At 40.2% G+C, this 27,866-nt stretch overlaps 1 protein-coding gene across 8 annotated transcripts in view; it reads left to right on the forward strand.

Annotated features, from left to right (window-relative positions):
• Positions 1–26,440, forward strand: part of LIN54 (lin-54 DREAM MuvB core complex component) — a 69,068-nt gene extending 42,628 nt beyond the window's left edge. For 7 of the 8 annotated variants that reach the window (XM_032878117.1, XM_032877935.1, XM_032878065.1 and 4 more), the window contains 9 exons: positions 8,389–8,605; positions 13,365–13,438; positions 13,605–13,802; positions 14,916–15,007; positions 15,851–15,922; positions 16,730–16,832; positions 16,985–17,122; positions 20,862–21,064; positions 24,142–26,440. In XM_032878117.1, the coding sequence (XP_032734008.1) occupies positions 8,389–8,605; positions 13,365–13,438; positions 13,605–13,802; positions 14,916–15,007; positions 15,851–15,922; positions 16,730–16,832; positions 16,985–17,122; positions 20,862–21,064; positions 24,142–24,343 (1,299 nt within the window). In that variant the 3' untranslated portion in view covers positions 24,344–26,440. The remainder of the gene's footprint in view (positions 1–8,388; positions 8,606–13,364; positions 13,439–13,604; positions 13,803–14,915; positions 15,008–15,850; positions 15,923–16,729; positions 16,833–16,984; positions 17,123–20,861; positions 21,065–24,141) is intronic. The other variant, XM_032877845.1, reaches the window with a different exon arrangement.
• Positions 26,441–27,866: the final 1,426 nt, after the last annotated feature.

The following is a 27,866-nucleotide window of genomic DNA, read 5'->3' on the forward strand; positions in this document are numbered from 1 at the left end:
CACAAAAATAAACTCAGATTGGTTAAAACTTTGAACATAAGTCTTGAAACCACAGAACTCCTAAAAGAAAATAATAGGGGTCTTTGACATCAGTTTTGGCAATGATTTTTTGGATCTGACACCAAAAGCAAAGGCAACAAAAATAAGTAGGTGGGACTACATCAAACTAAAAAGCACAATAAAGAAAACCATCAAGTGGAAAAGTGACCTATGGAATGGAAGAAAAGATTTGCAAATCATATAGCTGAAAAAGGGTAATACTGAAAACATATAAAGAACTCAGACAGCTCGATTGAGAAAAACCAAACAATCCAATTAATAAAAAATAGAGAAAAAAAAATAGGCAGAGAAACTAAATGGACGTTTTTCCAGAGAAGTCATACGAATGGCCGACAGGCACATGAGAAAGGACCTCAGCGTGACTAATCACCTGGGACATGCAGATTAAAACCACAATGAGATGTCACCTCACACGTGTTCGTGTGGCTGTTAGCAAAGACAAGGAATAGGTGTTGGTGAGGATGTCAAAGACAGCACTAGTGCAGTGTTTAATGGTTCTATAAATCGGCGTAGCCACTATGGAAAACAATATAGAGGTTCCCCCCAAAATTAAAAATAGAACTCCACCATAAAATCCAGCAGTTCCACTTGTGGGTATTTATCTGAGGGAAATAAGATCACCATCTTGAAAACATGTCTGCTCATGTTTTTTTCAGCATTATGTATGATAACCAAGACATGAAAACAACCTAAGTATCCATTGACAGATGAATGGATTAAAAAGATGTCACACACACACACACACACTGGAATAGTATTTGGCCATTTAAAAAAAAGAATAAAATCCTGCCATTTGCCACAACATGGAAGAACCTTGCAGGCATTATGCTAAGTGAAGTAAGTCAGACACAGAAAGACAAACACTGTGCCCCCACTTACACGTGGAATCTTAAGAAAGAAAAAAAATGAACTCATAGATAATAGAGAACAGATTGGTGTTTGCTGTGGGGTGGGGTTGGTGGTGGGTGAAGTGGGTGAAGGTGATAAAAATGGACAGAGTTCCTGTCAGTTATAAATAAGTTCTGGGAATGTAAGGTACAGCACGATGACTTCAGTTAACAGTATTATAGTGTGTATTTGAAAGCTGCTAAGAGAATAGATCTCAAAAGTTCTCATCACAAGAAACACTTCGTTATGTCCGGTAGTGGATGCTAACTTCCTGTGGTAATCAGTTTACAATATATACATATATGGGAGCACCTGGGTGGCTCTTTCAGTTAAGCGTCTGCCTATAGCTCAGGTTTGAGTCCCGCATCCGGTTTCCTGCTTAGAGGGGAGCCTGCTTCTCCCTCATCCTGCTGCTCTCTCTGCTTGTGCTCTCTCTCTGTCAAATAAAATCTTTAAAATATATATATATTTTTTCATATATACATATATATATATATATGCACACACACACACACGTATATGTGAAATGATTCTATAGACCTAAAAACTAATGTGTCAATTATATTTCAATAAAAAAGAAAAACACAAGCTCTTTCCTCTTTTAAAATTATGCCAAAATTAGCTGCCATTTACCTAGATTCAGAATGAGTCTTAAGTCATGTTCTATGTAGAAATACATATGAATTGCTATTTTAAGAGATTTCACAAATGTTTATGGTGCAGCTGCTCTATCACTCTTTATTACAACTTCTTGTGAAAAGCTCTTTCCCGTAGGTTGTCTTTACATGATGCCGTCTGCCTTTCTCTTGGCAGTGATATATTTTTGTAGAAGAATTCCCACCCCCTCAAATGCTACTGTTAAGTAAGTTTGAGAAACACTTTACACCACATCCATCTAGGAAGTGCATAGTGGCCATCAGCATACAGTAAGGGCTCAGAGAAGAGTTTTGTTTGGCTTTGTTTACCTTAGCGGTTTCTTACATTAATTTGACAGTGTAGGCTGTTTCATGTCCTATCTAACCCTAAAGAGCTAATGTTCAATGAAAAAACGCACTTCAGTAAACACTGCCCAGTTAGCACTAAGGAAAATGTTCTGATTCTGCAGTAGATTAAACAGAGGCCGTCTTAATATTTGTTTGAAACAGCACAATTTATGCAGGGGTCTCAAAGTGCTATATAGATTTCATTTAGTGGTAATGTTCTCCCTCGTACAACAGAGAAACAAAGATAAAGAAGCAGGGGCACCTGGGTGGCTCAGTCGTTAAGCGTCTGCTTTCAGCTCAGGTCATGATCCCAGGGTCCTGGGATCGAGTCCCACATCAGACTCTGCTCAGTGGGGAGCTTGTTTCTCCCTCTCCCACTCAGCCTGCTTGTGTTCCCTCTCTCGCTGTGTCTCTCTCTGTCAAATAAATAAATAAAATCTTGAAAAAAAAAAGATATAGAGAAGCAATGGGTTGCTTGAATACACACGATTGAGACTAACTGGAACCAAAAGCCTGTATGGTCCAAACAATGATTTCTAAGCAGTATTTACAGACAGAACCAAATATGGACCTTACAAACTCATTGTTTTTGATATTGGTTGAGTTTTTTCTCTCTCTCTCCCCACCCCTTCTCCCTCTCCCTCTCCCTCCCTCTCTCTCCCCCTTCCTCCTTCCCTCCCTCTCTCCAGCTTCACCAAGTAGAATAAGAATCCTCATTTGCAGAGGTGGTTTATTTCTTTCCTTTTAGATAAACTTCACTTAAGCAAGGACTTTGCCATTTGGTAATTGGAAAATAATGTTCAAAGAAATTTATTTTTAGAACATAATTATGATATTAACCTGTAAATAGAAATAGCTTAGGAAAGGGCCTCCTGGGTGGCTCAGTTAGTTTTTTAAGTCTGCCTTTAGCTTAGGTCATGCTCCTGGAGTCCTGGGACATGTCACACATCAGGCTCCCCACTCAGTGGGGAGTTGGCTTCTCCCTCTGACCCTCCCCCATCTCATGCTCTTTCCCACTCTCAAATAAATAAAATCTTAAAAAAAAAATAGGGACGCCTGGGTGGCTCAGTTGGTTAAGCGGCTGCCTTCGGCTCAGGTCATGATCCCAGCATCCTGGGATCGAGTCCCACATCGGGCTCCTTGCTCGGCAGGGAGCCTGCTTCTCCCTCTGCCTCTGCCTGCCTCTCTGTCTGCCTGTGCTTGCTCGCTCTCTCTCCCTCTGTCTCTGACAAATAAATAAATAAAATCTTTAAAAAAAAATAATAGCTTAGGAAATAGTACAAATAGAATCTTTCAAGTCCATGTATTTGAGGGGAGTACTTAGGCATGTTAAATGTTGCTATTTTGAATTTCAATTAAGATAGTTGGTTTTTAACCAGCTGTCAAGGATGTTAATCAGGAAATAGAGATACCCGAAGATTTTTTTAATTAAAAAGTATTATTATTGTTGTTGTTGTTATTTTGAGAGAGTATATGTTGTGTCGGGCGGGTGTCAGGGCAGAGGGAGAGGGAGAGAGAATCTCAAGCGGGTTCCACGCCCAGCACGGAGCCCCAGATGATCCCACAACCCTGAGATCATGATCTGAGCTGAAATCAAGAGTCAGGCATGTAACCAAAGAGCCAGCCAGGTGCCCCAAGAAATGATCTAAAGATTTTTATTGAATGCATATTGGCTGCTTTTCTGGTGATGTGGTATAGTCCGAGAGGCGTTCATACAGAGTTTCTCAGACGACTGTACTTCAAGGAAGGGACCAACTTGTGAATTCTCCAGGAAATTAAGGGTATTCTAATGCCTCTGTCTTTTGCAAAAACATGAACTGTTATATGTTACCTAGCATTTCAGGTGTTGGTGAAATGCGGTTTAGTCAGTGATTGTCAAGAGTTAGGGTTGGTGGGGGAAGCTGTGACTATAAAGGGTGGTGCAAGAGAGTTTCTTTGTGGGGATGGAACAGTTTTGTATCTTGATGGTAATTTGATTACATGAATCTATATGATCTTTAGTAAACATCCCCCCAAATTGCATATAAAACCAGGACGTCTGAGTACGTTCTGTTTGTAGTTAACAGTATTGTACCAGTTCCTGGTCTTAATAATGTTTTATGGTTATGGTTATTATTAAGGATCTTAATAATGTTTATGGTTATGTTTTATGGTAAGATGTTCTTCCTTTGAGGAAAGTGTACATAGGAACTCTGTATTAGTTCTGTAACTTCTTGTGAGTCTAAAATTGTTCTAAAATTAAAACATTTAGGGGCGCCTTGGTGGCTCAGTGGGTTAAGCCTCTGCCTTTGGCTCAGGTCATGATCTCAGGGTCCTGGAATCAAGTCCCGCATCGGGCTCTCTGCTCAGTAGGGAACCTGCTTCCCCCGCCCCCTGCCTGCCTCTCTGCCTACTTGTGATCTCTGTCTCTCTCTCTGTCTCTGTCAAATAAATAAATAAATCTTTAAAAAAAGTTTTCTAAAAAAAAAAGTTTAAATAATGTGTTTATATTTCTATTCAGCATACTGATTAAAAAATGCTTTCAATGTTTCTTAGAGGCAAATGCGCATCTTTAGTTCTTAACAGAGTTCTTGAGGACTGGATACTATTTCCTTTTATTTAGTCATTTAATAACTATTCATCAAGCATCTACAGCTGGAAGCATTATAATGTCCTATTTAAAAGAATGGGCTTTGGAGTTGGGTCTGGTTCAAATCCTTGCTCTGCTATTTTTTAGCTTTGTGACCTTGAGAAGGTTTCTTACTCTTTCTGAGCTTCAGTTTCTCCCGTCCATATAATGGGCATAACGATGATACAAACAGCCGTTCACCTTTATTGAACATAATAATGTGTGGTAAGTTATTATTTGTACTTCATATAATTTAGCTCATTTAATCCTTATAATAATCCTATAAGAAGGATATTATTTTTACATTCTCACATTCTCACATTTTCACATTCTCACATTCAGAAAACTTAGGCACAGAGAAGTTTACTTATTTGCCCAAGGTCATACAACAAGGAATGCTGTAGCCTAGATTAAAACCCTGGCAGTTGGTATTTTCTGTTTTTGTTTTGTTTTGTTTTTAAAGATTTTATTTATTTATTTGACAGAGATCACAAGCAGGCAGAGAGGCAGGCAGAAAGAGAGGAGGAAGCAGGCTCCCTGCTGAGCAGAGAGCCCGATGTGGGGCTCCATCCCAGGACCCTGAGATCATGACCTGAGCCGAAGGCAGAGGCTTAACCCACTGAGCCACCCAGGCGCCCTGGTATTTTCTGTTTTTGACTATACAGAATTAGCACGTTGTGGACCAACTGTCTCAGCAAAAACAACTAAAAAACAGAAGAAAATATGTTTTAAAAATCTGTTTGAAGTCATCAGAGACCTAGTATGGGAACCAGAACACCAGAGGCCACATTCATGAAGTAAAGGGAAGCCTAGAGAAGTCAGCCTCGTGTTCACTGTGACACTTTCTAGGGCATTTGCTGATTTGTAAATTGTGGTTGAAAGACTGAGATGATGGGCAGAAAGTAGCTACAGAAGAGTTAAGGAGTTGAGTGGATCTGTCAGTCTTACCCATCTCATGAACAAAAGTTTGGATTCAAGCCCAAAGGAAGCCTATAAACACTGAGTTCCTAGTCGGGGCCACTATATAGGAGACGAGTGAGACGGAAATAGACACGACCACTGGGCGCGTCCAGCTCTGCTTCGAAGCAGCTCAGTTTGTGACTGGTTTAGAAGAATCTGCCCCTACTTTTAACTGCCTGCCAGGAATGAAAGCGAGTTCTCTCTGGAGGAATATAACCTCATTCAGAACCTGAGATTATGCTCAGTTTTTCATAAATAATGCCGGGCATTTAATCAGAAATCATCAGGCGCATGAGGTAACCAAGCCAAATTTTTCAAAACCAAGAAATACAGGCAATAGAGTTATCAGATTTAGACTTTTAGAGTAACTAAGATTAATATATCCGGGAATTTATTTAACAAAATGGAGGATTTCAGCAGAGAGTTGGAGACTTAAAGAAGAAATCCAGTGAACAGGGAACTAATATAACATCGTGGATCAAGTATGCTTCAATTGAGAAAAAAGAATCAGGTGCATATTTTCAAACTGGAAACTTAAAACAGTGATTAAGAATTTAATAGATGGGGTGGCGCCTGGGTGGCTCAGTGGGTTAAAGCCTCTGCCTTCGGCTCAAGTCATGATCTCAGGGTCCTGGGATTGAGCCCCACATCGGGCTCTCTGCTCGGCGGGGAGCCTGCTTCCTCCTCTCTCTCTCTGCCTGCCTCACTGCCTACTTGTGATCTCTGTCTGTCAAATAAATAAAGTCTTTAAAAAAAAAAGAATTTAATAGATGAGTTTATCAACAAAGTAGATACAGATGAAAGAGTGGGCATTTTTGGAGACACAAAACGGAGAGAATTCCTTGTCAGCAAACTCACATTTAAGGAAATCCTCAAGTGAGTTCTTTAGGCAGAAGAAAAATCCTAAATCATTGGTGCTTTGAAGCAGGAAGATACAGGAAGGACAGAGAGGAAGGGTAAATTTGTGGGTGTATGTAGATAATTTTTTGTGGAGGTAAAATTATATGTAGAATTAGAATACTCAACGATAGCACAAAGATGGGGTGAGAATAAATGGTGTTAGTGTTCTATGGTCTTTCGTTTCTTGGATGACATGTAAAGTACTAATTCAGTTCCTACATTATACATCATCATCTCTAGGGTGACCAGTAAAAGATTAGTAACATAATGTATAAAGAAAAAGTTAATACTGGCAGGGAGAATGAAATGATAAAATATTTAACCCAAAAGAATGTAAGAAAGGAGAGAAAAAAGGAATGGAAGAGGACAGGTGGTTCAAATAGGAAACAGTACAGTGGTGGACTGAAATCCAGATCTTTAAATAGCTGTGTTAGACATACACCGACTTAAAATGCAGTCAGATCTTATTTTTGTTTCAAAGACCCAATTACAAATATCTTGTAAGCGTTGTAGCTTGAAGCTTAGGATGCAGAAAAATTGAAAGTAGAGGAAAAAAGGTGTGCTGTGCAGACTTAACTGAAGCGGCCGCTGTACTCGTGCTGTGCTGGACCTCGCTCACGATGTGGCTGCTGGGTCTAAATCCCATCACCTTTCTTCGCTTTGGACGCGTGTCCCTCAGACATAGGAAGTTCCTGAGAAATTGTCTAATGCTTTAGGCACCTTGTTGAGGGCAGTAGTTTCTTCCAGGAGCTGAGATAGGAAGGGCTATGCCTCCTGCTTCACTGTATATATTTGTCTCATGCTTGCTTGATTTGTCAATAGCTTCCATATGTAAACATTTTATTCCTTTTCTTAAACTTTATGTTTCCTTTTAACCCATGACTGTTGTGGTTCTTGTCTCTTATCTTCGTTTTAAATCTGCTTTGTGGTGCCTCTGCCGGGGATAACATGTGAATCATTTTATGCTAAAGTAATCTCCTTTGAATGTTGCCTATAAAGCTTCCATACAAATGATATTCTTTTCTCTTTTTTTCCTGAGCTTTTATGAAAATGTTCAAATTCTTAAGAATTATTCTTTCATAAATTATTTTGCACATAATACAGATTTTCTCCATCATGTCAGGTGTCGTTAGCATGAGGGCTCTTTGAAGACTAGGAGGGGATGTAATTCTTTATGAAATGATACCATAGAACCAGCTGAGATCTGGTCTGGACCTTTGCTTTGGAGAAGAATCTGTGGCATATTGGTTAAACGTCAACTGAAAACATCTTGAAAGACTTCAGTTCTGCCCCTGATGTTTCATTTAGCTTTTTGGGAAGTCACATTGCTGTTTATCAGAATAAAGGAAAGGATTAAAAATTATTAAAATGATTATATTGACTCAACTTGAATCTCCCAAAATTAGTTATCCTGCACAACCAAAATTTGGGGTAATTTTGGGCCGAATTTGGCCCCTTAAAGACCCATATGTTAGTGGGTGCATTTGTATCTGTGGATACAGTTGGATCGACTAGACTTAATGAGGGTGTAAGATGTGCCTTTCTTTTGGATTTCTTTCTTTTTTAAAGATGTAAAAATGAAATTTGTCCTAGGTAATTGGGTGGGTAACAGTAAAGCCAAGTGTCTGCATCTTCTCTGTGTTGAATATGAGGCTTAATTCTGGGAGTTTTAAAGTAATTCTTGTCTCATAAATAATAACAAAACCGAATAAGTTCTTATAACTTAAGTAATAATTTCTTCATAGCAAGTCATCTAACCTGGATTCTCAAGGAAGTAACTACTAGAGATAGAAGGTAGAACTCGTTAATTTTGGTTTCACTCCTATATTCATTACTATTCTTTTCATTTCTCTTTGAACAGGTTGTTCCTTGCAACAGCTTTTGATGAAATACAGGAACATACTTTTTTACTTGAGCGATTGTCATAAGTTAAAAGGGTAGGAAAGTTAAATCCCAGATTAATGATAGCCGTGTTGTATTGTTTACTAGGCAGTGAAATCAGCTGTGCAGACCATCACTGTTGGAGGCGTGAGCACATCACAGTTTAAGACAATTATTCCTCTGGCAACTGCTCCCAATGTCCAGCAGATTCAAGTGCCTGGAAGCAAGTTTCATTATGTCCGCCTTGTTACTGCCACAACAGCCAGTAGCTCGAGCCAGCCAGTTAGTCAGAATCCCAGTACAAACACTCAACCTCTCCAGCAAGGTTAGTAACCATTTCTTAAACACAGTAATGACTTCTTTGAACATTATGAAAGAACTTTGGTCCTTTTCTTGCTGAAGTCCTGATTAAGTATGGCATTTCAGCTGGGAGTGTGAACGAGCCACTATTGCAGAGGACAGCAAAATGGAACCGTCTTCTGTATAAATACAGTGTTTCACTCTGCTGGAAGCCAGTGCACACTGTACCTGCTGGACCATCGGCCCATCAGAATTATTCCTCAGTTTGGGGTAGCCATTATGTTGCTGTTTTATAAGCCTGTCATTTATGCTAATGGGACAAATTTAGATGAACCCAATTATTTATGTTCTATTCTCAACTGTGAAGCTGCTTAGTAGGGTTTGGATCAGTTGAAATGACTAATAGGCAAGGTACAAGAACTTGATACTACTTTCATCCTTTACTTATTTTGAATCTGTAATTGCTAATAAAAAGCGATTAAAATATTCTGTTATTTTGCTTAGTTCTCCTTTTCGTGGAGGATATTCCTATTTGTAATCCTTCCATTTTCTGTCTGTGTCGAACCCCTCCTGTCACCTGATGCATAGACACAGACACACATACAAGCACTCTCCGTGTTTATCCACTTGTTAGAAGTTGAATGGTGTGAAAGGATCAGAACAGCTTATAGTTTAGGGCTCGATTTTTTTGTCTCAGAAGACTGCTGCATATCCCATTGACGTCAAAAAGCAGTTGGTGGCAAGTAAATGATCTATTATTTACTGGATGTAAATAGAAGAATTAAAGACCACTTATTTGCTTTTTCATTTTTATTAAGGGATCAGATGGCTGGAGCTCTCTGCTGCTGAGAGCTAGTTCACCTGAGGGAAACTGTGCGAGAGAAAACCTATTGATTTTTTAAATTACCAGTGGGAGAACCTGGAGGATACGTGAGGGAAACAGTATTGTAGTATGTATTGTATTGAAATTAGACCTATTAAGTAATTATATTTTCTAATCCCTCTTTAAACTGATTTTGGAAGAAAATCTTTTATTACGGTGTTCTTAATGAAAGGAGAATGAAACTTGAGTATTGCCCACTAAGGGAGCCCCGTTTTCTCTTCTCTCGGTGCTTAAACTTAGCAGGCCATTAAAAAAGGTGCTGCAAGTGTGGTCGACTCTGGAGGTCCTGGTGATGTAAAGCAGCCGTTGGTGCAACAGGTTATGTCTTATGTGCGTATGTTTATATGTGGACCATGTGCTGAGACCCATTTCTAGTGTAATGTTAACGCGCAGTTCCTTGTCGATAATGAGCCTTTGGTGGAGATAGAAAAGTTGCTGAAGACCCGGGAGGAGTGGAGGAATGGGTTGGAGGGTTCCTAATTCTAGCGTATTTATCGGTACCTTCTTTTCCAAGTTTGTATCTGTCTTCCTGCTTCTCTCTTACCTCTATATGCTCTTTCCTTCATGGAATTCCCTCACGTAAACATGTCCTTTTTCCTGCTTCTTTGTTTTCTGCTTTCCACCTCTAGCTTTTCTTCTCTGTCCTCCCCTCTGTCTCTCGAGCTCTTCAGTTCCTCTGTGTCTGCCTTCTTCCCGCCTGTTCTGTACACAGCCATCTATGGGATTGCCCTGTGTCCCCCCGTAGTTTTCTCTGTTTGCTCTCCTACCCTGTAAGAGACCTAGGTATACATAATATATATTATTTCACAGGAGTAATGAATTTATAATTTTTAGTAGAGATTTACAAAAATAGTTGCTGTAGTTCATCGAATGTACTAGTATCTCTTTCGAGGGGCTTAATTTCCAATAAGGGATTTCCTTATGCCAAAGGGAGTTGGGCTCATCTTATACATTTCCCACCAAAGCCCTACAAAACCGGTATTCAAAGGCTCCACTATGTTCACTGCTGGCTGGATAGCAGGCAGCATAGTAGAAGATCCAGAAGAGTTCATGGTTAATCTCTTTAGAATATAATCTCCTACCATCTTGATAAGGAAGTCAATTTAAGAAGTTAGAAAGCCTTAAACACTTGGATGTATGGTTTCTAAAGTTTGGAAGGCGGTTCTAAAAGGATTGTTCAGAATTTCTGTTCAGGACTAAAAAAGAAGAGTATTCCAGCTTCTGTGAAAATAGCAGTAGTAGTCATGTGGAGCTACGCTCAAAAGTTGAGGAGGAGTAGAAATACAGACCGTTGCTGTAGTTACGGAACACCAATATGTCCCCCTTTCCGTAGGTAATTGGGCCACTTCATTTTATATTTCCTTTATTTCCCAGGTTTTCGTGAGAACTCAGCATACAGATACCAAGCTAATGTAAACCTGGAGTTCCCAAACTTTCAAGCTGTGTGCCTGTGTGCGTGTGCACGCACACACGTGTGCCCACGTGCACAGAGACAGTCACCCTTTCTTTATTATCCAAATAAAAACCATCTGCATTTGTCATTTCATGTGACTAAGGGCAGGCCACACACTCCTTCCTGTTGCAGAGACCACCAGAAGTTCTCACCTTCTCTGGTTGTCCGAGCCACTTCAGAAGCGCTGCTTAGTGTGCTCGTGGACCATGACCAGCGCCTCCTGTCCAAGGAGCAAATGGTGTAGGGGGTCTGTTCTCCAGATTCCAAGCAGAAATTCAGGCTTTTAATTCCTTTCAATTCACCTATAAATTCTTTTTAGTATTGCTGAGACCAGTTTACGGTGGTTATTATAAATTAAAGCTAAAGCAACTGAAGAGAATCAGAACAGGAAATACTTTTAAATCCCGTATCAGATGTCCCTGCTGCTGTAATTATGGTCCTACACTCCTTTTTGTATAACAGCTTTATTGAGATATACTTTGTGTCTACTATAAAATTTACCCTTGTTGAGCATACAGTTTAGTGGTTTTTTAGTGTATCGAGAGAGATGCAGTCGTCACCACTAAACCACTTCCTGGAGGTTTCCCTATTTCCCCCTTTCCACTCCGTCCGCTTGATGCAGGAGCCCACTCCCTTGTAGGTCAGAATCCTGTCTGACGTTCTTCGAGGACTCTCCTAACCCTTCCTAGCTTTTTTGTCTAAGAAAGTCTGTTCTTTGTTCAGAGCAGTAGATCCCATTATCTCAGCCTCTTTCTTTCAGACCAGGCTCTGGGTCTTTTTGCATAAATAAAACCGGAAGGGCTATCCTTCCTATCTTTTTAAGTCCCTTTTTTTAGACTGTGGAAGTTGCAGTAGACTGTCTTAAAAACGGTACTTCTTTTGGTCTCGTGCCAGCCTCTCTTCTGACTTTCATCATAGCTTTTCTCCATAGCTTTTCTCCAGGTTCATCTTCCCTTCAGATCAGCTCAGCCTGGAGGTTTTAGTTCTGGTAGCTGTCATTTTCTGGGTCGCTTGAAGGCTTCACGATGACTTAGTTTTCTTCCCTTGTATGTGCAGCTTCTGCCCTCCACGTGGGTGATAGTTCATGTTCCTTTCAACTCTACCCTGTCTCTTGCAGCTGCTCTCCTGTCCATCCCCAGCTCTGTCAGCCCAAGTAGACCCTCAGTGCACAGTCTTCTAACTTCCCTTGTTCCATGCAGCTCTCTTCTGTTTTGCACGCTGCTACCAAATAGTTTCCTTTTATGCTGTTCTCGTCGTACTTCTGTACTTTGAAATCCTCAGGAACTTCTCACTGCCTACCGAATAAAAAAATGCAGATTAAATATATAGATTTCAACCCTGACATTCAAGACTTGGGCTTACCTCCTTTAACCCTAGCTTCCAACCAGACTGGTCTGTTCACCAACATTTTGGGAAACGTTTTGCTGCTTTCCAGCATCAGGCCTCCACTTCTCATGCTCCTGCCTCTGCATGGAATGGCCTGCCCCAGTCTGTGTGCCTCCTCCACAGCCCGACCGTTGATCAGGACCCATCTCTGACACTAAGCCCTCCCGTGTTCTTTGCATTCTCATCCTCTGACAGTCTCCCTTGGAGTCTGTGGCACTTTCTCTTTTTAACCGTGTGTATTTTATTTGGTACGTGTCTAACTGCTCTACTTGAGTGTAATCTCTTTGAGCAAGTGTCTTGTAGTTTAATTTCCCTGGAACACAGTCCACAATGCCATTTATGTAGTACTAATGATTGTAATAGTGACAATGACATTAATGGCAGCTAACATTTATTGAGACACTGTTTTTTGGACACTGTTCCAATAAATTTTCATGGATTAACATATTTAATCCTTACACCCTGTGAGGGAGGTGCTATCCCCATGTCATAGATGGGGATATAGGCGAAGAGAGCTAGAAAGTAGCAGAATTAGGATTGGAGTCTCCAGGGTGTTATGACTTAGAGACCATATTCCTAACCTTCATGCTATCTGTGCTGCCTTTTAGTAGGTGCTCTGTAAATAATGACTTATACAAGAATGATGTTTTCTCTGGTTTTCACACAAACGTGGCAATTAGAAAGAGTATAGAACAGCATTGTTACTCAAGCTCCTGAACAGCAGTCTTTTTATTTAAGGAACATTTCAACTGACTGGATTTAGTAGGGAGCGTTTAAATCATCCAGATACAGACAGAAGTATTTTCAGTAGGCTGTCTTAAATGACAAATGTCCCCTTGTCAGGCAGATAGACTGTAGCTGCTCCCTTAGCTCCAAGTTCCCTGGTAGATGGTCACGGAATTTTAAAAGGTAACTATCCTGATTACAGATTGCTCCAAACAGGAAACCAGTGGAATTCTTTAAGCTCTTTTATGAGGATAGCTTGAGAGAACTAAGCATCTTCAATGTTTCAAGCACTGTTTCCTGTAAATAAATTGTCCTTTCCTCCCCTTTTTTAAAAAGCAAAGCCAGTGGTCGTTAACACCACTCCCGTGCGGATGTCAGTTCCTCTCGTCTCAGCGCAGACTGTCAAACAGGTGAGTGTCCCAGGACTTCTTTCCTCAGCCTCTCCCAAGCAGTTTACTTTTCAAATTGAAAGTTGAGATTCACATGCAAGAGATTCATGCTGAATGGGAAAGCTGTAAAGGGTATTTCTGTAATGGTGGATATGCGTGTTTGTTTTGTTTTGTTGTGCTTTTTAAGGTTGTTCCCAAACCCATCAATCCAACTCCGCAGATGGTCGCCAGCAGCCAGCCCCAGCAGCGGCTCATCATGCCCGCCGCCCCACTGCCGCAGATCCAGCCCAACCTCACCAACCTGCCACCAGGCACTGTGCTGGCCCCGGCGCCAGGAACAGGCAACGTGGGCTACGCGGTGCTTCCAGCTCAGTACGTGACCCAGGTAAGAGGAGGAAATGGCGTCACTGCATTTCAAAAGGGATAATTTGGTCAAAGACGTACAGCCCCATCACAGTCTCAAACTACTGAAAAACCTCGTACTCAGTATTAAAATGGCTGTTTCCAGAATCTTAAGATGCTAACAGAAACTTCTGAATCTGTTTTGAGGTACCTCTAGCATTTGCACAAGTCATATACACAATCAGACACTTGGGAACTGAGAGCAGTTTGGCAAGAGGAAGAGACTGTGTAGATAGAAGAGGGGGCGTCGAAGCTGACGTCGGCAGAGTCCAAGTGCGTGTAGAGCGCTGTGGCTGTCATCCAGCTCTTCTCACGGATGATGAGGGTGCCGTGGACTTGCTCCCGGAGAGCCGACCATCACCACACACCTGTAGTGACCTGTCCAGACCTGCCCAGATGCTCTCATCTGGTGGTCTTTAGAGTCAAAGTCGCGTATCATCCGCTGGCTGGCGAGGGTTAGGAGTGCTGCTTCCCGGAAGCAGATAGAAGTTTTGTTTTTCATGTGAGAATCCAGCAAATTAGCACCGTATTCTAAACCGTTGAATTGATCTCCTCAGGTTTTACGAGAGAGAAGCAGAAACCTGGTTTCTCTAACAAAGTGTACTTTGGAGTATGTTTAATGTGGCTGTTCATTAGAAAATGAGTGTTGAGTGTTTCTGTCATCAGCATCTCTTTTCTTGTGTGGAAATCAGTGTAAAATAGAAATGGTTGCCCATGTAATTCTCACTCTCTGTACCTCACTCGTGATGGGATGAGCGACCGCATAGAAGTAGACGCGCTACATTGTTCTTAGCAGCACAACTTACTACCTGTACTGTCGGAGCATAATCCCGAGCTTCCTGATCCTGATGGGCCTGCAGCTCTGAATACCTTCTTCTATTTGTACCGTGTGGCTCTCTAAAATGTTCACTTTGTCTTCACCCTCTAGTGTTAGTTTGGGCCTTTCGAAGAGCTCCATGAAGTCCTGCGTCTGTATGAAACTCTCCATACTGTTTTTCCCATTTTAGTAGATGGATTTGTTTCTTCCTGATCGTGATGTCTGAAAGTATTGTGAATGTTTGTGTGTATGGTCTACAGTTGCCTTTCTTCATTGTAGCTGCAGCAGTCCTCGTATGTGTCCATAGCGAGCAACTCGAGCTTCACTGGGACACCTGGTATCCAGACCCAGGCAAGGCTTCCATTCAACGGGTGAGTGTTCTGAAAACATGTAAGTTCACTTGTTGGATCAGGTTCAGTGCAGCATTAACTAAATATATTTCAAAACACATTTGTATTTATGTATATAAACATATCTATATAAATTTTTTTTTACAAAATAGGTATATATTTTTTTACATTTATATTTTTTCCTTAAAGCCATATGAGCATGCCTCTGTAGGACTTTTTACTTTGAGAAGAAGTTAAGGGAGCTGTCAAAGAAGCCCCAAATATCTTTCACTTCGATTAATCAATTTTGCCACATGTTATTGTCTATTTCTCTCTCTCTCTCCCTCATCCTGAATATGTTTTAAAATCGATATTAACTAGTTTTTAAATTACTATGTTAGGTCCTTGCCTTTTTTTGTTGTCGTTATTCTGTTTTTTCATCTGGGACTCTGTTCCTTTGTGGTATTGTCTGCGACACGGTGCTGAGTTAACTGCGTGGGGCCCGTCTGCCTGGCACCAGTTCCAGCCACACATACTGCTTTCTCCTCGCCGCTGTTTGTAACTGAATCCCACAAGTTTTGAGCAGATTTCAGCTTTAGTTCTCTCAGAAAGAAGAATATTTTTTGTGGCGTGTTCTTTAGAAGCTATTGATGACTTCCTTTTTAACTGCCCCCCCGCCTGCAGCCAATCCCTATCTTGGCTCTGCCTCTCTTCATGTTACAGCTCGCTTTTGAACTTGACGCAAAGGGAACGATATAGCAAAGTTTTATTGGAGATGGTTACATATGTTAAAGCTTTATTTTAGGAGGAATTTACAGAGACTTCTAGTTTTTAATAGCTATCTTTAATTGATTAAAATGTGTATCTCTTTTTGTATCCGTATAGCATAATCCCATCAGAGTCTGCCAGTAGGCCCAGAAAACCCTGTAATTGTACAAAATCGCTGTGTTTGAAATTGTAAGTCTTTTTGCTACTGTTTCATATTTGATATAGCTGAAAATGCTTTTAAAAGCAAATAGTTAACTAAAAGTCTTAACAGACCAATTTCTAAGTCTACGTAATTTAAATAAACATGCATGTGAATGTCTGATCATGTGTGACGGTGTAAAAGTTCTCTCTCATTCATTCAGAAGGAATGTCTTTACCATAGACGAGGCACTGGTGACTTTACCATAGTCTTTACCATAGAGGCACTGGTGAAGGGTGTTTCGGGACACAGCAGCATGAGACAGACATAGCCTCCATCTTCAATAATCATAAATTTGACTTTATTTATGACCTTCAATTTGGCCTCCTAAATGAGGTGATACTTTGAGTAGCTTTTAAAATTGTTGGATGATTGATTTGCTTATTAGTTCTGAACCAAGAGATTTGGCCTGAAACAATTAAGTGAAAAACATTGGTCATATAAGGGATTTAGAGTCCCAAGAAGCATGACTGTAGTTCACAGAGCCGATTCCACTACTGGAAGATAGCCCATGTTTTACCTTTTTTTGGATTTTGAGATAACTTACTTTGGAGGCATATAAAATCATGTAGCTTTTGTGTTGACAACAGGTAATCTTGGAACTAAGTTTCTGAACCAAAATTCTAGGAGCCTGTGTGACTTGACCTTTGAGCCTGATCACGTGGTTGACTGTCAGCTTAACTCTCTGACTGGGTGGCTCCAAGTACATTCTAACTGCTTTCAATCAGATAACTTCTAGTTTTGTTTATTTGAACAATGACTTTTTTATGTGACCTGCACTGATTTTTATATTCCAGATACTGTGATTGCTTTGCAAATGGTGAATTTTGCAACAACTGCAATTGTACTAATTGTTATAATAATTTGGAACATGAAAATGAAAGGCAAAAAGCAATAAAGGTGATTACTTTTTATTTTATTGAACTGACCAAAATTTCCAGTTTTACCTGATTTTTGTAGAACTCAGTTGTCTTACAATGAAAATTAATTCCTTTTGCAGTTTTTAGTGTAGTGTGATTGAACTTCACTTGATGTTTGGTCTGTTTTGATAGGCTTGCCTTGACAGAAATCCAGAAGCTTTCAAGCCGAAGATAGGGAAAGGAAAGGAGGGAGAATCAGATCGACGTCACAGCAAAGGGTGTAATTGCAAACGATCAGGATGTCTTAAAAACTACTGTGAATGCTATGAGGTGAGATGCTGGTTGGGGAACATGATCTAACCATTCTTTGCAGATAACTTCGCGAGGGTGTATTGTAAAAATCTGCCTGAAAATTGGGGAGGTACTCTGCGCTTGCAGTGTGAAAATATGCACAGTTGGTGCAAGGGCCCTCGTCTGAGGAAGACCTTCTGGCCTCCCAAGCAGGGCCTCCAAGGAACGATACCTTGGTTTTGTCATTACGTAATGCTCAGGGTCTCATCACCTGATCGATCCGTTCATACTTCTTAATCATGGTACCGGGAAGTACGCACATCAGAGCCCCAGTTTATTCATTTTTAGTAAAAATAACCTCAAAGTGGATTGGAAACTCCAGCAATGGGCCTTCACTGAGGGGGGAGTATGATCACTGGCCTCCACGGGCTTTCTGAAAATGCGTGCGGATACGCGGTCCCCTGCACTCCAGGGCACAGTCCTGAAGGTAAAGATTTCTCTTGCCCCAAGTGCCCGTTGTCCTCCTAAAGAGCACTGCTCCATGAAGAACTGAATCATGTTAACAAGTTTGCTCTCCGAGTCTAAGAATAGGAAGGGAGACACATGGAATGTCGCTGGCTGAGGTCACCGGTCATCTGAAGTGACCGCACCCATCTGCGCCATTACCAGCCCGCTCCACCAGTGGTTTCGCTCGCTGCTCAGGCGTCTTTCCGGGGCAGGTGGTCAGAGCTCCACCTGGACAGACACTGTTCATGTTTAGGTGCTGTTCAAACCATCCCCTTCTTGCTGTAGACAAAGTACTATCTGGTTTATTATTTCTGCTTTCAGAGCTTAAACGTAGTCTGTTGATGCCTGAGATTAATCCGACGCTACTGTACTGCTTTCTCAGTGTTTCTGAAACGCTTTCCTGACAGCCTTTTGAGTTGGGTCCTTCCTACACTGAGTTGGCCCTTCTCACGATTATATTTTCAGGCTTTCAAACTTCCTGTTCAGAGGGTACCTTATTTTTAGTTTGGGCAGAAGCCACAGCCTGGCGCTTCTGGTAAAGTGACACCAAGTGCTCCTGGTGTTCGTGCCTCGCAGGGTGTGCTCTGCTTCGGGTTCGCTCCTGCCATTCAGTGCCCCTTTCCGTACACACGTGTCCCAGTGAGGATTTCGTGCACAGCGTGCTCTGCATCATGCGTTCTGAATTCACGTATCTTAGAAGTCAGATGCCTCTCTTAAGAAGGGTAGGAAGGTAACCTCTTGTTAGTCCTAAAGTCACTATGAATGAAAATTGCATATAATCAAGAATACTTTGAAAGTCTCTTAAATAATGTCTACAGTCCAGTAATCAGTTTTTGTTGTTGTTTTTTTTTTTTAAGATTTTATTTATTTATTTGACAGACAGAGATCACAAGTAGGCAGAGAGGCAGGCAGAGAGAGAGAGAGAGGAGGAAGCAGGCTCCCCGCCGAGCAGAGAGCCCGATGCGGGGCTCGATCCCAGGACCCTGAGATCATGACCTGAGCCGAAGGCAGAGGCTTAACCCACTGAGCCACCCAGGCGCCCCCAGTAATCAGTTTTTTATTCTGTGTTGTAAAAGGTGGACATTTTTGTTTGAGCTCCTGACGAAATAGGTGGTTTCTGCTCACGAACTGTATTGTACAGAATTTGTCCTGAGTATGTAAAAAATGTAAATTATAAAACTAAATCTACAAAAAGGGAGAAATGGAAATTGATGGAAAGCTGGGTCAGAAGGGCAAAGCAGCCCTTCCGTGCATACAGCACTGGACAGTCAGTACATGCGAGGCATATGAAGTGCCAGCACACAAGAGCCAATAATTTAATTGAATCTGAGCATTAATAGAAGTAGAAAAGGCAGTGCTGGTTGAGATCCGTGAGGAGAGGAAAAGCTGCCCTGTTATAATAAAATCATTGACATTCTGGACACATGGTGTCTAATAACTCATGTGTCATTCTGAAAGACCAAGAAATGGGAAAACTTGGAGTACACGAAACGGTGACTAGCGGTAGCTGACCGGCCCGCTGCGGACTGGCTGTGCCGTCTGACAGTCCGTGTACACTTGTTGGTCTTTTCATTGAACTGGCTTTTTTGACCCAGTTGGTCTGCATCTGGATGACACATTCCTGTTCCTTTCACGCACTTTTCAGGGCTTGTTGAGTTGATGAGTGACCATCCACATTATTTCAGTGGCTCTGCCTTGTAACCTTGCTTCCTCCCCCTTTTTTTGACCATAAGGAAAGTTAAATTAACAAAGCTGAGTGACTGCCCTGTCTTTTAATTTCTCCTTCCCGAGTTCCTGTTAGATTATCAGTGCCTTTCCTAGAGTTCTTCATACTTAATCCAAATTACCATTAGTGGCGTGTCGTTTTCCTCCTTGACGTCAGAGATTTTCTCTCTTCATCATTAGATACGTATGAAGTACTACTTTATTGAGGTTCTCTGACTGGCTCATAGTAAACCCGCGAACTCAAAGTGTATATGCATTCTTTTCCCTCGGTAAAGAGAATTTATTTGTGTATTGTAAGGAAGGAGCAGGGTAAATATGTTCATCAGAATATGATTTGTTGATCTTGCCAGGTGCTGTAGAAAGGGCAGTAGGTATGTTTCTTTAAATTGACGTGGGTTCACCGAAGAAAATGAAGCCAACAAAAGATACTCAAATTTATGAGGTGTGGGAAATGTAAATGAAAGAACAAAGTGATCTCACTTTATCTGCCCCCCCCCATCAGATTGCTAAATGTTAAAAACAGTGTGCACTGTGGGGATAGAGGAAAGGCTGTTATACATTGCTCATGAGATGTGAGGGGTTAGAACCTTTTGAAAAAAGTCTGGCCACATCTATTAAAAGACATGTACCAGTGAGCCCAATTCTAGAAATCTAGCTCATAGAAATAAAAGCATAATATATATATATATAAAATCTTTTTCCTTATTATTTGCGGTACTCGAGAGCTGGAAACGAATAATACCCAGCGACTGGCAAGTGAATGCGCCCATCAGTGGTGCTGCCCCCGTACCAGGGGCTGCGGCCCAGCCACGGAGTGGAATGAATTCAGTCCATGCTGGCTGACGAGGGTGGGGCGGGGCAGATGATCCCATGAAGTGTGGTGTGAACAGAGGAAGCTGCAGAAAGTGTGCGTGTGATATTGTAAACCAGCCTTAAAAAAGGGAAGACTGATGTATTTGTTAGTTAAGATAGCTACTTGCACTTGAGGGCTGCATTTTTCCTAGAAATATGTGCTTTCCATAGTTTTACATGCAAGGACACACTAGTTTAATATGGGCTGTTGAAGGGTTTGGGGAATCTGGAGAAGGGGATTCAGGGAGGGAGATGAAGGAGATGATCCCTAACGAAAATAGCATCTATAAAATTCCTTTAATGTGATAATTGTGGTTTTACCTAAGTGGGAAGTCACCAACATGTTAATGGTGATTTGATTGATTGAGGTGGTTGGATTCTGGCTAACTGCTATTTTTAAATATTGTATCATTCATCTTCTTTATAAAGAACATAAGTTATTCATATCGGGGGAAAAACTGACATGGAAGGGCTCAGAGACATGCACTGTGCAGAGCCGCTCTCGGTCTGAACGTCCGACCTGCCCATACGTGTGGTCAGCCACTTAGGCCACTTAGGGTTTGGCCAGAAGACAGGTTTCCCTTGCGGGTGATGTCAGTTGGCTAGTTAATTGTGTTCCTACTGATCTGATCACAGAGTCTACTTAATGTTTTTTGGGTTCAATTTGGAAACTTTTCTTTTGTAAATCTTTTAGGCAAAAATAATGTGTTCCTCAATATGCAAATGTGTTGGCTGCAAGAATTTTGAAGAAAGCCCAGAAAGAAAGACCCTGATGCACTTGGCGGACGCGGCCGAAGTCAGGGTGCAGCAGCAAACAGCAGCGAAAACGAAGTTATCTTCTCAGATTTCGGACTTGCTTACTAGGCCCACGCCCGCTTTGAATAGTGGGGGAGGAAAGTAAGTCAGTATTTTCATGTCTTTATAGTATAACATGATTACTTTGGTAAAGTTTCTTCTTTTTGGACTAAATTAAGTTCATATTTTGATTGTTGTACACCTCTTTCGCATTGTCTTTCTACTTCAGTTACTTGTAAAGGAATTTGGAGGTAACAGGAGAACTATGTCAGATATAGTGCACAGTAATGCATTAATTCACTGTACTTAATTTAATTGAATTTGTCCCCACTAAGATGAGGTCATTATGTAATTATGTAATTTGACAAGCCCCTAAGAAAACCAAATTTTATAGCTGTTCCTGGTAGTATTATCACTCATAATTTGGCACATTTTTACCTTCTCTTGCTTTTTCCCAGCCCTTGTAGCACTTTCCCTGTCTTTCTGGAGCACCTTTCCCACCCCGTACTTCACTAGACCACTGAACTCTGGAGTAGGAAGACTCCAGCTATAAAGTGTGGCCGAGTTGAGTTTAAATACCGTCTGCGCCTGTCGTAGTTTGTGAGTTCGACAAGTACTCCCTCTGAGTCTCGGTGTTCTTAATCCTACCCATCATCCTTAGCAGGTGGCTACGAAGAACAAAGCATCTCTAGCCCAGCGTTTGGCAGGGCCTTATGCAGCCGAACTTGCTCATACGGATTTGGAGTAGAGTTTGGTAGCAGTTAAAATTTGAGGAATTATTAAATGCACTGAGCCTTGCCAATGGGATATAGTATTTAAAATGCGTAAGTTGAAGTTGTCTTTAATGCTTATAGAAATGCTTCTTTAGGGGCGCCTGGGTGGCTTAGGTGGTTGAGCGTCTGCCTTCGGCTCGGGTCATGATCTTGGGGTCCCGGAATCGAGCCCCACATCAGGCTCCCAACTCAGCGGAGAGTCTGCTTCTCCCTCTCCCTCTGCCCCTCCCCCTGTCTCTCTCTCTCAAACAAATAAAATCTTAAAAAAAGAGAGATGCTTCTTTTAAAAAAATGTTATTTGTTTGAGAGAGAGAGAGAGAGAGAGAGGGCATGAGTGGGAAGGGCAGAGGGAGAGGGAAAGAGAATTCCAGGCAGACTTGGCTGAGCGCAGAGCCCAACTCAGGGCTTGATCTCACAACCATGAGATCACCTGAGCTGACACCAAGAGTCAGATGCTTAACCGACTGAGCCACCCAGGAGCCCCTAGAAATGCTTCTTTTTGTTCAGAATATTGCAGATTGTAATTCTGAAGAATTCTTGTAACTGGAATATAATCAGCAAATGGTTAGTAACTGAATAGATTAGCAACAGGCAGACACCTCAGTAAGGGTTATAACAAGGGATCCTTTCTGGTCATCTGCTTTCAGTAACCCTTTAGATTATTAAGTCTGAATCTCCGTGTGGAGATTAAAGATATTGCTACACTAAAATATTTACAACTGATTTTCAACCTGGGAAAAATATTATAGAGTGTAAAAGCACAAAATTATACATTATAATTAAAACTAAAAATTGGGGCGCCTGGGTGGCTCAGTGGTTAAAGCCTCTGCCTTCAGCTCAGGTCATGATCTCAGGGTCCTGGGATCGAGTTCCGCATCGGGTTCTCTGCTCAGCGGGGAGCCTGCTTCCTCCTCTCTCTCTGCCTGCCTCTCTGCCTACTTGTGATCTGTCAAATAAATTAAAAAAAAATAAATAAATAAAAAAAACCTAAAAATTAAAAATTTTTTACTGTCATGTTAATACACTGCTGAGTGGCAAAAATTTGAATTTTTTTCCTTCCTCTCACTTTTCTGTGGTTTCCAAATATTATATAATGAGCACTACTATTATAGTGCTATTAATTATACAATATTAACATAGTATTTTCCAATATAAAGTGTTTTGTATTTTACAGCTTTCTCTACAGCTGTACCGCAGCCCAAAGCCTTAGTAACTTCCTCTTGTCGTAGCAGACCCTAATTTCAGACTTCATTCGTTTTGTAGTTTCCTTGTCAGTGTTAGTGGTTACATCCGGCTGCCTGATTTTGTCTCTGAGGGCTTCAAGAATTAGCTACATACAGCAAGCCTCAAGATGGATTGCTCTTAATACCTAATAGTTTAATACTTTATGAAAGAAACTCCATGTATAGAACAGCGTTTGGTTTTCCCATGTTTTGTTTGTTGTGATGGAACAATGTAAAATTTTGGTGTGCTTTCTTGTTTCTAATGAACAATATATATGGGACTATGGACAGTGCTTTATTTTTATTTAAGATTTTATTATTTGACAGAGACACGGCGAGGGAACACAAGCAGGGGGAATGGGAGAAGGAGAACTAGGCTCCCTGCCGAGCAGGGATCCCAGTGCGGGGCTCCATCCCAGGACCCTGGGATCATGACCCGAGCCGACCTGAGCTGAAGGCAGATGCTCAACCGACTGGGCCACCCGGGCGTCCCAGGAGATAATACTTTCAATTCCCACTTTTCTTCATTCAGCAAATATTCATGGAGTGCCTCTATGTGTCAGGCAGTGTTGTAGCCCATGAAGAAATCATACTCAATAAAACAAAGATTGCACTCTAGAAAGTAACATTCATGAATTAGGAGTACGTTTTTATGGAATTATCTGGGGGACACCTGGGTGGCTCAGTCACTAAACGTCTGCTTTCGGCTCAGGTCATGATCCCAGGGTCCTGGGATCAAGTCCCACATCGTCCCACAGCAGGCTCCCAGCTCAGCGGGGAGCCTGCTTCTCCCTCTGTCCGCTGCTCTCCCTGCTTGTGCTCACTCGCTCCTTCTCGCTCTCTCTGATAAATAAATAAAATCTTTTAAAAACAGGTTTTTTTAAAAAGAATTATCTGGTCAACATGTAGAATTAACATCTTTTAGTTACCCAGATAACATTGTCTATGTATATTTTGTTAAAATTATGCTTTCTGAACAGTCTTTAAAAAATAATCTCAATAATACAACCAGGTCTAACTTTTTAAAGCTCTCCAGGATGTGCTTGTGCTCCGTGCAAAAATTATAGTGCTCAGTGTGCCGGTGAATCATGAAGGTGCCAACGGATTCTCACTTGATATAATGTCATTCACTTCAGTTGTGATTCAACACCATCATGTCTCTCTCTCTCACACGTCGTTTCAGGTTGCCGTTCACGTTTGTAACTAAGGAAGTAGCCGAAGCCACGTGTAACTGCCTTCTTGCCCAGGCGGAGCAGGCAGACAAGAAGGGAAAATCAAAGGCAGCAGCCGAACGGATGATACTTGAGGAATTCGGACGGTGTTTGATGAGTGTCATCAACTCTGCAGGGAAAGCAAAAAGTGACACTTGTGCCATGAATTGCTAACTCTTGCACAAAAGACTGATAAGTGGAACTGTACAGAAAATTGAAGGTGCAGGGACACTTGATTTTCTGAAGATAGGTTAACAATTATTGTATTGTTAATTCAGTCCTTGTGAGACCTGAAATTATAATATTGAAAGAGAAGAAATTTTAAATGAGGAAATTAGTACATTTTAAATCTTAGTTAAATCTGTTTATGTCCCTTCTAAATTCAGTTTTTCTTTATTGTATTACATGGATTTTTAATTTGCATGGGTTTCTTAAGAATTAGATGTTCTGTCCTTCTGATTCTATTGACAAAGGACATTTATAAATTACTATAATTTATAACGTTTGGTGTTGTATGACTTTGTTCCAGTAGAAAAAGCCAAACCACCATTGGTATTATCCAGTCATTCTTTGGCACTAGACCCAAGCAGATAGAATGTCCACACAAACAAATTCTTATGAAACATATTCAAATGACATTTTGCGTTTAGAAAAGCTCTCTTTTTAAGAAAAACCAGCTTTTTAGCACAGATTCTGGAATAATATCCTGTTTGTCACTTTGGAAATGTCAGAAGGGGAAGTAATCCATAGGCACACTTTTAAAATAAAAAAGTCTAAAAAAAAACCCCAAAGTGTTAAGGGACAGTAAATAGTTCTTAATAGGCAATGTATTTCTCTGAGGAGTGACTAAGAAGTGCACTAGGGTGTTTCACATTTTCTTTGAAGGAGGTGGTGTGCATTTGAAACGATAAATTGTCAGAGTAATTACTGGGTACTATTAAAAGTGAGAGGTGCATATGAATAGAACTTAATATTATTATGTAGTGATGATAATAGAACCTTACATAATTATCAGGTATAAAATTTGGCTTGGATGGAGAAATGAAGAACATTGAAATTCCCAATAGATGAATTTAGGGAAGGATTTTTCATCTATACAATTCTCTTGATAGACTTTTGAACTAAGAGGTCTCAATCCAATGTATGAGTCTTTTACATGATTTACTGAAAGGGCCTCCTAACAAAACTTTCAAAATTATAGGGGGATTTCTTTTTATAAGGGAAGCTTAATATGGCATTCTTTTTAGCCAGTGATTTGATAAGCCGAAGGTATGAGTGTTTTCTTATTATTACTAAAATAACCTAAATCATTTTCGCTAATTCAAAATTCAAAAGCTTTATGAATTTTAGAGCCAGTAATAGGACTTGGATTTTAATGACAAGAGAAAAACCATGTTGGAATTCAGGCATTTTGCTAGGTACCTTAATCCTCAGTAATTATTAGTATATGATTATTACATTTCCTACAAGGAATCTATAGTTGTATGTATTGTGTATATATGTTCATATGAACACGCAAGATATAGGCAATAGAAATTAAATAATCAAAAAAAAGATTCCGTTATTCATTGAAGTATCTTCCTTTTGAAATCTGGATTTATAAAATTATAGTTCAGTAACTTTAAATGTAGATAGTGCAAACGTTCTTAGCACCTCAATCTAGTATGTTTAATTAAAATTTGTATAAATGTAAATCAGTGTAAGAGGATAAAATATCTAATCAAGTTATTTTTCAAAGATTACAATACCTTTTTGGTCTAAACCTAAACTTTGTTCATTTTGTACATATTCTGTGTTTAATTCTAATTGCACCTTTGTGATGTGTATTTATATACAGTGTGCAGAAAATGTTTGTGAAATTTGGATTACAATTGTAGATTATGTATGACGGCATTGCTTGAGAATGTTTTGCTTGTAAAAACTTGAAGGTGCAATCAAATGCTACTAGTTTTTCTGATTTTCAAGAAGCTATCTAAAGTATTAAGACTTTTCCTTCCTGTGTCGTACTTACTAAGCAACTTTTTGTATTTAGGCATTTGCATCAAATTGCTGAACAAAATTAATATCCACATTAATTCAACAATTTTAAAAGACTATTTGGGGAGGGCTGGGTATATAATTTTTTTTTAGCTCTATTTACATCCCAAAGTAGAAAGATTAAATTTATATTTACTAGAGCTATTCAAAGAATACACTTTTCTATATTGTAAAAACAGGACAGCAAAGTAAATCATACAGAAAATAAACATTTATACTATTCTGTAAAAAAAAGGGTTTTGTTTTCTTTAAAAACACTTTTAACCATGTTACAAGAAACTTTTAAAATCTGATTTTAAGTAAGTTTGACTTCTGAAAGCACACAACTAAAAAATAAGTCTGTCATTTTGCCCAATTATGATTAAGCTAAATTGCTTTGAAATGAATATGGTTTCTCTTTTCCCCCTGCTGCAAAAGGGCAGAAACTTCGTCTACTTTTTCCTTTCTTTTAACGTCTGATGTTTTTATGGTGAGCACCTTCTTAATTTCCTTTTCTCTCAAGAACTAAAAGCAATCTAATTTGTAGGTCTTATCTCTGGCTTCTCTGGGAAACAGAACTTTAAAAGCTGCAGGCAATCAAACCAGCGGAGCAGCAACTGTAGGGGGAGACCACTGCCTTAGCTTCCCTATTCCTTCATAGGGACAACTGACATTTTCTTAGTCTTATGTAAAATGTGAATAAAAATAACTTTAGAAAAGTTTTCCATTTTTATTGGTCTGTAACACAAGTAGCTAAGAAAATAAATACTTGTTATGTAAATGCAGCTTCAAACCAGGACCTCCAGCATCATGTTGCATCCTTTTTCAGCATTTTTTTATGTAGAAATTCCACAGCAGCAATCCAAAGGAGAGGAAGGCTAGAAAGCCTTCACTATTGGAATTATTTTCTCTTATGTCAGTTACTTAGGACTTGGTGTGTGTGTATGTGAGGGTTTCTTTAATGCAGATGTTGTCATTATCTATAGACCACATGTGAGCTCTTTATGACCCAAGTGATTTTATAAAATGAAATGTATAAAGGCCTGTAGGTTTTATGAAAGCATTTAAGGCATGCTTAGTTTTTACTCAAAAGCAGTAAGAAAATAAATGTTCAGAGTAGTATTTACTATAAGGCCACAGACTTCAACTCTGTGATTATATTATCAAATGAAATCTGGCGGTAGATAAAAAGAATGGATCATGACCCAGTTGGGTTTTATCCCAGTAATAAAAGGTTGACTCAACATTAAAAAATAATCAATGTAATTCACTGTATCAACATACAAAAGAAGTAAAACTATATGATCATCTCAGAAGTTGCAGGAAACCTTTTAAATATACTAAAAACTGAATTATATGCTTTAAAAAGGCAAATATTACAGTATGTTAAATTATATTCAACTGTTTTTTTAAAAAAATTAAAAGGTGCAGAAAAATTGACAAAATTCAAGACCCATTTATGATTTAAACACATACACACACTCTTCGGCAAACCAGGAAGAGAAGGGATTATCAACCTGCAAAGACCATCTACCAAGAAGTCTACAGCTAACATCATACGAGTGATGAAGGCTGAAGGTTTCCCCCTCAATGACTGGGAACAAGGCACTCTTAATCAACACTGTGTTGCAGGTCACTGTACAATAAGGTCGAGGGTGGGGGTAGCGGGGTGGGGGGAGAA

The sequence above is a fragment of the Lontra canadensis genome, unplaced genomic scaffold (genome assembly GCF_010015895.1).
Source record: "Lontra canadensis isolate GAN:19392208 unplaced genomic scaffold, GSC_riverotter_1.0 scaffold1, whole genome shotgun sequence".
Classification (NCBI taxonomy): domain Eukaryota; kingdom Metazoa; phylum Chordata; class Mammalia; order Carnivora; family Mustelidae; genus Lontra; species Lontra canadensis.